Below are 13,735 nucleotides of genomic sequence, written 5' to 3' on the forward strand. Positions count from 1 at the left end.
AAGTTGCATAAACAAATAAAATTAAGAATGACTTGGAGAAAGTCCGAACACAAAAAGAAGAGGAAGACATAAAACATATCTCAAAATACCAGAAATCAATGAAATCAGCCTGAAATGAGCTACTCATTAATTAAAAAATTTGGAATAGAAATAGAAAATGATCTTAAACGTCCAGCACAGGAAACATCATATATATATATATCCAGAAATAGCGTACATTACAAACGCTTGCGTTATTGAGGCACTTACTCAAAGCTAAAGAAATTCGGTGCTACTTTTTATTCGGTTCATTTAATTAAATAAGGATGTCATTAAGTTTATTTAATACAAACATTTGTTTTATGAATCCGTTTTATTAAGAAATTCCTATCAACTATACAAATATAGGCAGTTTTAACAGTTCCATTAAAAGACACGTCCTGTTGTAAAAATATCATTTAACAATAATTCAATTAAAATAAAATATAATATATGTTTTATAAATGTTAGTACGCCCGAGCATCCATTATTTATCACACGATATTTTATTAAAACCGAAACAAAGTAACATATAATAACAAAAGTAAAAACGAAATAATATAATGGCACAAAGAAATTTCACTAAAATAAGCGTAAGATTAGACGATGAACACTAATGGCAATAGTTGCACTTGGGGTGACATTTGAACCCGTTTACGCCGCACTGGCAGCCCCCCGTAGTATCACCCTTACCCCCCGGGCCCCATCTCGGCCCCCTCGTCACCCAGCAGATCTCCGTTTTGCACATTGAACACCTTAGCCAGTCACAGCCCCATTTTTTCATTAGTATCACCTAAAATTTAACGTAAGTAAAGTTTAAGTATTAGACAGTCCATGAACACTAGTTGAGGTTATGTTCAATTTGTCCAATTTTCAGTTTATTTTATAGAATGGTTGCAAGAGAGAGACTATTTAACCTAAAGCGAAACAGTTTCCACTTTGCGGTCTTAAATTAATTTGCCAAAATTGGCATGGCTTTTGGGAGACCCATCAAATTTCTCATATGATTCCACACAGTATAGAAAAACACCATAACCTAGAGAACGTTCAGTTAAATTTCTTAAATTATCCACCACACTATTGCCTGCAAACAAAAGTTTCACTTTTCAGGAATTTGAAATTATTTCTCAAGTTTCCGAGTGTCAGAGCCGCCACAGCATTTCTCTTAGTTTTGTTTAGATTTAATTATGAATATCCTTCATAGTTATAGGGCCTCGCGCGATACACATAACGATATAACATATTCTTACAACATATTCTTGCTTAGTATGCTTTTATCGGCGGTTTGTAGTCAAAACAAATGTTTCATGAAAGAAGCTTTTATGTGGATCGCTTTAGCTTTGGCATCGATATTTTTTAAAAGTAGTACCACAGATGTAAATAGCTCCGCAGCTATTTACATCTGTGGTAGTACCTTTTTAACGTTGATAGATTTTGATCGGTGAACGGGCTTTTTACCGTGCCGCGAAATTTAATTAGTTTTCTTCTTTTGTTTTTTTACGTTGATTATACGTTTTAGTACATCATTTCGTGTATACTTTTTTAATTGCTTGATTTTTCATTAATATAAGTGTAGTCAATATTTTTGGGCTTTTATTTCGAACGAATCGTGTATTGGTGTACGACGCGTAGTTTTACCAAAGTATATAGATTTCAACTGTTAGACTGTGGTTTTACATCAATGCACCCGACACCGAGTCTCTTACTTCTCCGGTCATTGCTTTTAGGCAGTTTTTTCATTTTGATTCAGACATTTGATGCAATTTTTTATTGATTACTTTTCACTATTTCATTTAATTTCAGATAATTATTAAAATATGTTTTTCAGGTCATTTCTGCCGGGTATTTTAGGTAATTTTTTATTTTATTCCAGGCGTTTTGACGTAATTTCTCACTTTAGTCCAGGCACTTGAGATATATTTTTTATTTCAGTCCAATTTTATTTTATTCAATGACATTTTTGATTTTATTCCACGCAATTTTTGAGGTTTTTGGAAATTGGATAGAAAAAAAAAATTTACAGGCTCTTAAATTTTATTCCAGGCATTTGGATTATTTTTTCACGTTATTTTTTTGTTTCTCTAAGGAGGTTTTCCAGCTTCTTGGAATAATGTTTGATTAGGTACTTTCAAACATTTTCAAGTAATTTTGTATTTTATTCCAGAGATATGACGTATATGACGTTATTCTGTAATTTATTCCATTTATTGACGCAAGCCTTTCAGGTATTAAAAATACATTTTTAAGTCTTACATCAGGTATTTGAAGTGAAATTTTATTTTATTCCAGAGGATCGACATCACCTTTTTAAATATCTTCCAGGGATTCGAGGAAAGTACTTTTTCATGTTTTCCAGGCATTTCGGGGTCATTTTCTATTATGACTTTTCCCTTCATTTTATTACAGGCATTTCACGTAATTTTTAAAAATAAATAAAAATCATGTTTTCTAGGCTTTTTTATCTGAAAAACTATTTACATTACCTGGAAATTTCTGGTAATGCAATGAAAAATACCTGAAAGTAATGGAAAATGACTCGGTACCAATACCAATATTTAAATAAAAAATTAAGGATAAAAATGCCTGGAATTATACGTGAAAAGTTACTCTAAATGCCTGGAATAAAATAAAAAATTATATAATTTCTTCCTAATAAATATTTTTAATTTTAATGTTTGTACTTCTTCCAAATCATTTTGTACGATTCAGGACACTTTTTAAAAGTTTCATACATTGAAGGTAGATTTTAATTTAACTCCTGATATTTTGCGTAATTGTTCAATATTTCCAGGCTTTCGGGGTCATTTTTCCTTACATTCAAGCATTCCAAACAATTATTCATTTCATTTCAGGTATTTCTCTTTTGATCTCTTTAAGGTATTTGATGTAATATTCCAGGGATTTCAAATAAAATATGTATCCAGGTTTTTAAACTTAGGACTCCATTTAATTCTCTTTTTGATTGTATCTCATTAAAGAACGGACTTTATGGACCTAAAGGAGGCTACTGCGATAGGAAATTCTACAATTTCTCTGGATCAACTTATACACGAAAAATGTATAGTTGACGAGTGAAACTGGAAATTGGATAAATTAAATATATACCAATAAATTTATAGAATTATACTTTAATATAGTTCACATGTATATAATACCTTGCAAGTAGGACAAGCTATAGCTTCGCCCTTCTCCACCATTTCCTCAAGAAAATCTTTGGTTCTCTTGGCGTCTTCATTTAAACTGGATTCGTCCTTCATACGTTCTTGGTACTGTTTACAGTTGGCACCCATATGGATGGCCTATATTAAAAATATATAGTAATTAACCTGAAACTTTATACTATTTAAAGGTCATTAGAAAAATTGGTCAAGATCACAACCAGAATTAGTTCGAAAATTAGTTTTTCTTTGCCCCCATTTTATATTATTATCCACATAAGAAAACATTTTAGGTAGTCGAACAATTCGCGTTTAAATCTAAAAAAAGACTGATGACATAAAGACATCCAGGCCAATGGCCAGGGAACGATTTGCGAACGTTCCAATGGGAATTCCTTGCTCGTAGTAATTAGGATTTTAAGTTCTGAGGACACGTTATTATTTGTTATTGGAGCCGAACGTTTAGAGGTAATTTATTTGTTAAATAGGTATGAAAAAAGTTATATGAGTATTTGTAAGAAAAATTAAATGATAAATTATTTGTTAAAATAGTGATATAACAAGAACATGATAGGTGATTTCATCGGAAAAATTAGTCTAAAAAAAAAAGACAATTCTGGAATGTATTACAGGATGTTCCCGAAATGTAAACATTCTTTCAGATAAGAGATGTCATATTTAACAAATATGCTAGGTGAAGGTTAAACTATAAAATAAATTATGTATATGTATATCCATTTAAATAATCAGATATTCAATATTTTTGGTTATTAATCTAGTTTGACCCCTTTTAATTATATTTAGGTTTTTATTCATTTTTTTTTGTTTCATTTTCATTTAAATTAAAAGTTAGGCAGATTTCTGTTAAAAAAAATAAAAATGAAATAAAAACAAATCTAATTACGAATAAAATACTTGAAAATACATTTTTTTATTATACTATATTTATAATTATAATTAGCAAAAAAAATTTTCTTCAATTTTTAATTTTTTCGCTATTTTTCTATTAATTAGTTTATTCGAAAAGAACGTCCTAAATCCAAAATTCTAAAAATTAAAAAAAAATCAGAAAGTGTCAAAATTAGAGTTTGAATTTATTTATTTTTATTAAAATAACGTCAAACTTCTTAAAGAATTCCAAATTAAAAAGTAATTAAAAAAAAAATTCTAAGAATGTCTAGATTTAACAAATATATATACATATATATTTGTTAAATCTTGTATTTCAAATATATGAATTTAAAATATTTAAATGAATTTTAGTTTCATTAAAAAAAAATCGAATTTAGACTTTTTTTTTAATTGCTTATATTTATTAAAATTATACTCTAAATTGCACCCTAAACATTTAAATGGAAAATAACGAAATAATTAAAATTGAAAGAATAAAGTTATTTAAATCTTATAAATTTTGATTTTTTATTTAAAAGAGAAAACTGAGAAAATTCCAAACAAAAATAAAGTCCTATTTATTAAAAAATATTTAAACATTTCCTTTTTTTACATCTATCAATTTACTTTAAATAGAAAATCAAAATTTATAACATTTAAATAACTTTATTCTTTCAGTTTTAATTATTTCGTTATTTTTCCATTTAAATGTTTAAGATGCAAGTTTTCTTTAGAATAACCTTCTTAATCCAAAATCCTTAAGAAATTGTTGATTTTTGAAGTTTGAAAATATAATTGAACTATATTTTAAAACTAAATTTCTATATCTATTTATTTTTCGTAAAGTTTGTCAAAATTCCAGGTTTTAAAAATTTCTTTAAAAAATAAACAAATTTCACATTTTACATTTTCCTCTTCAGCTTTTCCTTCAATTTTTTTTTCTATGTAAACGTTACTGCGTTAAAACTTAGTTTTTATTTATTTTGGAAGGAGAACATTTTTGAAATTTTAAATCTAAAAATTAATTATTCTTTTAAATCTTTAAAAATTTCAATAAATTTCGAAGAAATCTAAAATCGATTTATCATAATTTAAAAAAAATCAAAATGTATATGTTTTAAATAACTTTTTATGTTTAAAGTTTTTTTTTTAATCCACTTAATCAAAAATTGAAAAATATTAAAATCTAAAAAAACTCTATTTTGATTTGAAACTAAATATTTATTTTTTTCAAACTTTGTCGAAAATTACAAGAAATTAAAAATTCAGAAAAACTAATAAGAAAAAATCAAATTTAATATTTTCACTTTTTCCTTCAACTTTTAATTTTTTTTCCTATTTAAGTGTTTCCGCGTTAAGATTTAGTTTTTATATTGTAAAGATCTCCCTATGATTAAAATAAAAAAACTGTTTATTTTTTAAATAATCTATATTTTTAATAATCAATTACTTATTAATTAAATTTTAGTTTAAAAACTTCAAAACTTTTGAAATCTTTTTATTTTTTTTTCAAATTGTGCGTAAATTAAATTAAAAACTTGTGAAAAAGTCCCAAATATTTTTAGAAAATTTTTGTTTTTTCACACTTTTCTACGCACTTTCTATTTTTTATTTAAAGCTTCAAAAAAAAATCTTATATATATAAATAATATATTTTTTTAATGGCTTCTTCTTCTCCTCCTTTCAATTGTTTCGTTATTTTTTATTAAAGTATAAAATTTATTTTATGAACCTCCCTAACCCAAAATCGTTTAAAAATTCATTATATATTGAATTTTAAAAACATTATAATAATAATAATAGAAATAGTAATAATAATAATTATTGTTCAAAGTTCAATTCAAGACTCAAAATTTATATTTGTTGGTTAACTAATAATTTTTATTTTCTATTTAAATGTTTCCTCATTCAACTTTAGTTTCATTGGCTTATTTCGGGGTATATTTTTTGATTTATGAGTACATTTTTGAACTCATCTGTTTTCCTTACTACTCTGCCAAAATTGGGAGAAATTCAAAAGAAAAATACAGTTCATAGCATTAAATGTTCTTCGATTTAAATATTTAAGGTTGGACCTATATTCCTTAAACTAAACTTGTTACTTTATTTGTTTACTCTCGCACTTTCAGGTATGGAAAGCCAAGAAAATGACAATAATTAAAAATAGAAATCACTAGAATATCACACGAAGTAAGATCCGTTTATTAAGTGGCGGTTATTATAAAGAAATTTGGTAAACTATAAGTTCTTTGAAAAAGAGACTTTAAATCATGCTTAAATCTAAGATAAATTACAAGCATGACTAACAAAAGGTAATCTACTATTATTAATATAAATACTCATGTTTTCACCTAGTAATTTTAACTGGCAAATAAAAAACTTATATAAACATTAAAAAAAATCATCCTATGAACATTGATTGTTAAATTAAATTTATGAACATTATTATTATTATTATTATTATTATTACTATTATATGTATTTTTATTCTTATTAATTTTTGGGAAATTTTTTTGTTTTTGTATCTAGCTATTTAGGCTAAATAAAGATTATTATTATTATTATTGACACAAAACATTCCCCCATTATACCATACCGCACCTTCACGTAACATTGCTTAAATTATTACCTGACAAGTTAAACAGTTGGTTTTCCTACAAACCGGACACCGGAACTCGTTAACGTTATCCTCAAAAATGCACCAACCCTTACAATCGGGCGTTTTACAATGAAACGTTTTCTCCATTTGATTTTCCGCTTGAGCGACCGATTTGGCCAGATACTGCTCGTACACCCCCGCGGACACTAGAGCCTTAATTTCCCTATCCTGCAGGGCAATATTACAGGAGTACACTTTATCCCTTAAAAATACATATAATCATTAAAAAAAAAGAACTCATATATATAACACTCCTTATACCTGAAGGGACACTTAACCTCAGCATCTTCGGCAAACTCCACAGTATAGGCGAGACATTCCTTACAAAACTGATGAAGACACTCCCTTAGGGTAACACCCTCACCCCTGACCACCTGCGAGTAACACACTAAACACTCAAAATCCTCCGCGTTACTTACCAAATCCGCATTGTCCAAACTGACCAGCTGCTGGTAAGTTTGCGGTTGGGGCGCGGGTTTCTTCTTATTGGACCTCTTCAGGGAGGTGCGGATGCGTACGGTGGAGCATACTGCACATATATTACTAGATTCAGGGTTGAGTAGAGTGCACAAGTGACATTCCCATTCTTTAAGGGGTTTTAGGGTGTTTAAATCACTCGGGTCTTCCGAGGGAGTCACTTTCGGGAGGTTTGGGTACAGTTTGGAGGTGGATGGAGGGTCTGATAATAATCGGACATCTAATGGTTTGGTTACTTGGGGGGTTTCTAGTACAATTTGGGGAGGTTCGAACACCTTTACTTGGGTGCATTTTGCTTTGACTAGAGCGGACTTTTCTTCTTTTGGGGGGGTCGAGTTTCTTGCCGAATAAGGTCTTATTTCTACTTTGATTTCTGTTTTTGATACTGACGGGGGTGGTTGGTAGGAAGGGTTGTTTGTCAAGGTGATTTCCTTGTTTTCCACCCTTATAGGGCAAGGCTCTGCCGGTTTTGGTATAACGTTTACTACTTTAGGTGCCTCGGTTTTTAAGGGTGCTTTCGAGGTAGAAGGTTGGTTATTATTGGTGATCTTCGGGTCTCTAGGTCGCTTTTCTGTAAAAAGAAAACACAGTATAAAAGCAATAAATTTCGAAACCAAAAAGACGTAATTAATTCCCCTTTAATGTGAAAGGTTAAAGACATCATTAGTTCCCATAAATTTTCCTCTCCCGAAATGAAATTAACGATGTTTGTTTTTTAATTTTTTTTTTCTTAAATAAAACCCGAACTAATTTACAGGAAATTTTAATCAATCAGCTCAAAAATAAAGTGTCGTTTGTCGTTTTATATGGGACCAGTGAAAGGCACTAAATAAAAGTGAAAAAGGAAAAGTGAAAGGCCGTTTCCCGTGTTCGAATGTTAAAAATAACCGGGATAAAGAGCAAGGTTACTATATCGGAGTGAAATGAGAAACTATATGGTGAAAATTATGTTTTTCCGTTATTATTTGGACTAAAAGGTTATTTTTGGCCGCTGGGGCTCGTTAATGTGGTCATTGGGAAATCTCTTTAAATGTACCCACGCTATTTTGACGTGAAACTTATAATGAATGATTTGGCCATTGGATATTTTAAAATTGTGGGTTTGTTATCATTGCCGGATTTAAATGCGATCATTTCATTGTTTGTTTTATTAGAATAATTTTATGATTTCTAACCAGCATAAGTTTTAGTTATAAGGTTTGGTAGATGTGTGATTATTTCTTAATGATATTAAAACATACTAGGAATGTTATGGGAATATCCCATAAAGCTCTATCGGAGAAGGTTTATTCCGTCCCTTTTTTATTTTATTTTAAACGGTTTCCTGTTTTCATTTAGTTTCTAAGCCCTTGTTATAATATTTATGTTCCAGATTAAAATATTTCAAAACTTATTTTTTTACACAATAATTTTTTTAAGCTGAATTTCTTATGTAAGTTAATTAATAATAAAAAGTAAATAAAAAATCACCATATTTCTAATTAAATATCAATTATATTAATAAATACTTAAATTCAAATGATTTTTTTATACTCATTTAGTTGTTAATAAAATTTGACAAATTTCAATATATCTACTTTAATTTAAAAATTAATTTTTATTTTTTAAGTTTATGTTTTTTATTTTTGAATTTTCTTCACTAGATTACTTAAAAAAAATTTAATTAAAGTCTTTTAAATATTAATTAATTGTAAAATAAATATACTAAAAATTCATGAATTATAAAATATTTCTTCATCAAATTTTAATTTTTCGTTGTTTTTTTCTATTAAAATTATTTGATTTAACAATTTATTTAATTTAACAAATTTTAATATATTGTTTTTAATTTAAGAGTTCTTCAGTTTAATTTTTACGTTTTAATACGTAATTTTAATCTCTTTAAAAAGTAAAATTTTGATTATTAAACTTTTTATTAATTTTGAATTTCCTTTTACTCGCTTAATTTTAATTAAAAAAAAATCCTGTGACAGTTATTTTTTTGTTTGTTAAATTTTCACTTCTTAAATACATAAATATTTATTTAATTAATTTGAACGCGCTTAATTTTAACTAAAAGTTATTTAAAAATTTATATAAAAAATATCAAAATTAATTATAACAACAAAATAATTTTTTTAAACTTTTGTTAATTGAGTGTAAAAAAAGGTTTTTGTCATTTTTGTTTAAATATAATATCTTAACCCCTTATCAGTTTGGATTTCTGAGCAAAAAATGCACCAACGATAGATACTATGTTCTTCCTATTTAAAAGCGTTTATTCAAATATCAACAAAAATTACTTAACAGCAAAAATTTTCTGTGACTTTTCAAAGGCTTTCGATTGCGTAAACCACATTATTTTAATTAACAAATTGCAGCACTATGGATTCAGAGGTATATCCCTTCAATGGTTTAAGTCATATTTGTGCAACAGAAGTCAAATTGTAAAGGTCGATACGTCAAGATCTTCTTGTAAACCAATTGAATGTGGGGTACCTCAAGGTTCCGATTTGGGTCCTATGCTCTTTCTGCTGTTTATAAACGACCTGGCCAGCCTAAACATAAGCGGAAAAATCTGTCTTTTCTCTTGTCTTGAAGCTAGTATCATCAGCAGATGATACTAGCTTCACTTGGAGCAATCCGAATGCAATGGCACTACATACAACAATTTCCAACGACTTGGTCTTCATTCGTGGTGCGATTCCAATCTTTTATGCCTAAATCTCTCAAAAACTAAAGTCTTTTCATATAAAACGACCATTCCTCCATTTATTCTAAACAATACCAGTTTGAAAGTTGTTGAGTCTGTCAAGTTCTTGGGCCTTGATGGCTCTTTGAAATGGGATTTGCACATAGATACGTTATCTAAAAAACTAAGTTCGGCATGTTTTGCCATAAGATCAATCTCAAGAGAATTAGGCTTTTTCACGGCCAAAACAGTTTATTATGCTCTTTTTGAGTCACATCTTCATTACGCCCTTCCATTCTGGGGTACATGCTGCAAGACCCAATTTGAGCGTATATTTAAACTTCAAAAGAAAGCGCTTCGCTACTTATTAGGACTTGATAGTAGAGCTCACTGCCAAGTAAATTTTATAAAATATAAGATCCTTACTCTTCCCTCGTTATTTATATTTGAATCTATCTGCCTTATCCGCAAACATGTGTCGCAGATTCCAGAAAGACCATCCCACAGCTATTCACTAAGGAACGTTGATCATAATCTTCATCTGCCAATTCCACGGTCGGAATTAGTAAAGAACTCTATACTTTATGCAGCAATAAAAATGCACAACCATCTGCCTTCCGTAATAAAATCGATGACTTCTTTTAGTTGTTTTCGCAATGCCCTAAAATCTTTACTACTGCAAAAAGCCCTATATACAGTATAAGACTTTTTTAATATTTCCTTTTAAAGCACACACACTGGCGTTATTAGCTACCTATTATTTGCAAAATGTTTGCCTGCTTTTTATTGTATGTTTTATTTTATTGTATGTTTTTTTTTGAGACTAAGGTTTTTGACAATTTTATACATATAATTGTGTGTATATTTGTATATAAAAATTATTTTATTTATGTATTTCGACCAAATTGTACAATTTGATAATTTGTACAGTATTTTTGTTTTGTTATGTATAGTTTGTTTATGTAATGTTATGTTTTGTTATTTTGTGTTGTATAGTTTTTTTTTTATGTTTATTTGTTTATATTTGTATTTTTTTCCTTTAGCTTTGTCGATAAAATGTAAATTTTCTGACAATAAAGCATTTTGATATTGATATTGTAATTTTATTTTCGTTAAATTCATTGTATTTAAATGTTTTTATTTAATTAATTACAAAACACTTATATTTAAATTTAATTAAATTAATTTTGTTGTCTTTTTTATTAAAAATTATTACGTAAGACAACAAATTAATTAACGAAATATATAATGAATGAAAAATTATATTATTATAATAATAAAACACTTGGTACAATGTATGGTAAATTATTGTTATTGTTGTATGTATTTTTATTTTTATTGATTTTTAATTAGTTATTTATTTTTTGTATGTAGCTATTTATACTAAATAAAAATTATTGTTAAAATCAATTAACTATAAAAATAAAACATTTCAAAATTTTATTTAACATCTTTTAAGAAATAATTAATAAGACAATAAGACGTATTACAATTAAAGAATCATATTCATAAATATAAATTAATTTTAATCTAATTTTATTAACTTATTCTAATTAATATTAAAATTTAACATGTTTGAATATTTCGTTTTTGTTATAAGAGTTCCTAAATTTAATAAAATTAGAGAGTCACTTACGTTAATTTAAAGCAAAACATTTATTTATATTTTAAATATTTTTGATTTATGAACTATCTTCCAAAAATTAATTGATGAAATCGATATAATTTTTTTCTTAAACTTTAATTAATTATAACAATAAAATTTCAAAATTGAGTTTTTTTTGTTAACTTTATTCTATTCAAACATTTAATTTTTTTATATTTATATTAATAAACATTCAAATTTAACAAGTGTGAGTATTTTGTTTTTAATTTAAGACACTTTTAATTAATTTACATTTTTATATTTAATTTTTTTCTTTTTGTAATAGAATCTAGGAGAAACAAAATCATTTCAAAATATCATTTTTGATTTTTGAAAATCTACATTTTTTTTAATTTTTGATTTTATGTCCGGTTACCCGATAAATTTTAATTATATTAAATTAAATATTATTTAAAAATTAATTAATAATAAAAATTTTCGTAATTATAAATTAATTATAACTATTACAAATTTCAATTCAAGTTTCTTTTTTAATTTCTTTAAAGCCTCAATTCGTTTATGCGAACTTTCTTCTATTTAAATACTTTAGAAGTTATACACGTTTTATTATTTTGCAATTTTTTTCACTCCGTTTAATTGTAAATAGAAAAGATAATTTCAATATTAAATAAATTTAATATTTTAATTTTGAACAGCGCTATTTAAAAAATTCTATTTTGCCTACATTTTAATAAAATATCGCTGGTTTATTAATTAAAAATGAAACGAAAAATAATTCTTATAAATTAAATTTAAATTTTTCTTAAAATCAAAAAAAAACTTTATTGTAAAAAAACTTTAATTCGTAGAAAAAAGGAAAATTAATTTATATTTTTTGATACATTTAAGACTTTTTTCAATACTTACATGTTTTGTTTTTATTTCGTCCAATCACTTTATAGAAGGAAAAAAATCAAAAAGTTAAACTGATAATATCTCAGCATATTCCAATAATGTATAAACTAAACACTTCAACCTTCGTATGGACAATAATGAAATATTCCAGGAATGTCTAATGACTATATGAGTAAAGTAAATATCCAGAGGGATCTCTATTACCAAACTTACCAGGTGCAACTAGATACAAAAATACAGGACAACCCTGAGTGATCTTGTGATCTTTTAGGGTCGAATTGTCATCAGTCACCAGTTCCTTCCCTAGGATCCAACGTTGTACTTCCACGGGAATCTCAAATTCCCTAGAAATTTGCTCTTTCAGTTGAGCTACAGTTTGACTCTCGGTTACTTCCACTGGAAATGGCCCTCGATGGGAAACTTTGTCTTCTACATACATCTCAATTCTAAAAAGATTTTTTTTTAATTAAAAATCTTCGTTTTGAGTGGTAAAAGTATGGAAAACTGGAATAATTATGCGTTATGTTCATTGCGTCATATAAATACAAAAATACAAATGGTGTCATGAATAAGAACTGAACCTTCTCAGAGGCCCACTAATGAGGTCACAGCGCTTGACAGCTGTCATTAAAAACCTCACGCCGAAATGTCCAGAAAAACACTATTTTTACGAAATTTTATTGCGACAATGTGTAAGAGAAAGACGGACTTGTGGCAATAACAATCTATAAGAAAAAAAGGGACATATCCAAAAATGTTCTCCAATTTTGATGTTATTGACACAGTTGCCTTAAGAGATCCAAAAACTCGCAAAAAATAAAATCAATGGTACAGGATCGTATTTAGAAAAATAAAGCTAATCTTAGTTCATTTAAGCTCGAAATATTAAATTGACGTGTGTCAAAAGCTAATAAAAAGCACGTCAATTTTGTTTAGATAGTTCCTCTTATTCTTACACATTGTTATTGGCATAAGTCGTTCTTTATCTAACCCATCATTTTGAAGGGTATTATTGTATCAAGGGAATATATTTGAACTTATATTTAATGCTCATTAATAGTAGTAAATTTATATCGACCATTAAGTCATTATTTTAGTATTTTTTTATATTGATAATGTGTTAGAGAAAGAAGGGCTCTTAAAATAAATACAGATTTATTTAAAAAATTCATATGAAAATTTTGAATGCTTTTGACATTTATTTAGAAGATGCTAAAAGTGACGAAAAAAAAGTATAGGGCCGTATTTTAAAAAAATACGTTGATGATGGCTACGCAAAGCTGAAACGTTGTTTTGTAAACGTAAGAAAATGTTTCTGTAAGGGAATATGACAAAGCAAGGTGTTAAAGAAAGATAGACTT

The 13,735-nt window shown here is 27.3% G+C and overlaps 1 protein-coding gene across 3 annotated transcripts in view; it reads right to left on the reverse strand.

The window, feature by feature from the left end:
- Positions 1–333: 333 nt before the first annotated feature.
- LOC126735315 (uncharacterized) overlaps positions 334–13,735 on the reverse strand; it is a 33,019-nt gene continuing 19,617 nt past the window's right edge. For all 3 annotated transcript variants that reach the window (XM_050439268.1, XM_050439269.1, XM_050439270.1), the window contains 5 exons: positions 12,588–12,820; positions 6,988–7,774; positions 6,697–6,928; positions 3,174–3,317; positions 334–811 (listed from right to left, as the gene is read on the reverse strand). In XM_050439268.1, the coding sequence (XP_050295225.1) occupies positions 632–811; positions 3,174–3,317; positions 6,697–6,928; positions 6,988–7,774; positions 12,588–12,820 (1,576 nt within the window). In that variant the 3' untranslated portion in view covers positions 334–631. The remainder of the gene's footprint in view (positions 812–3,173; positions 3,318–6,696; positions 6,929–6,987; positions 7,775–12,587; positions 12,821–13,735) is intronic.

The sequence above is a fragment of the Anthonomus grandis genome, chromosome 4, assembly GCF_022605725.1.
Source record: "Anthonomus grandis grandis chromosome 4, icAntGran1.3, whole genome shotgun sequence".
Classification (NCBI taxonomy): domain Eukaryota; kingdom Metazoa; phylum Arthropoda; class Insecta; order Coleoptera; family Curculionidae; genus Anthonomus; species Anthonomus grandis.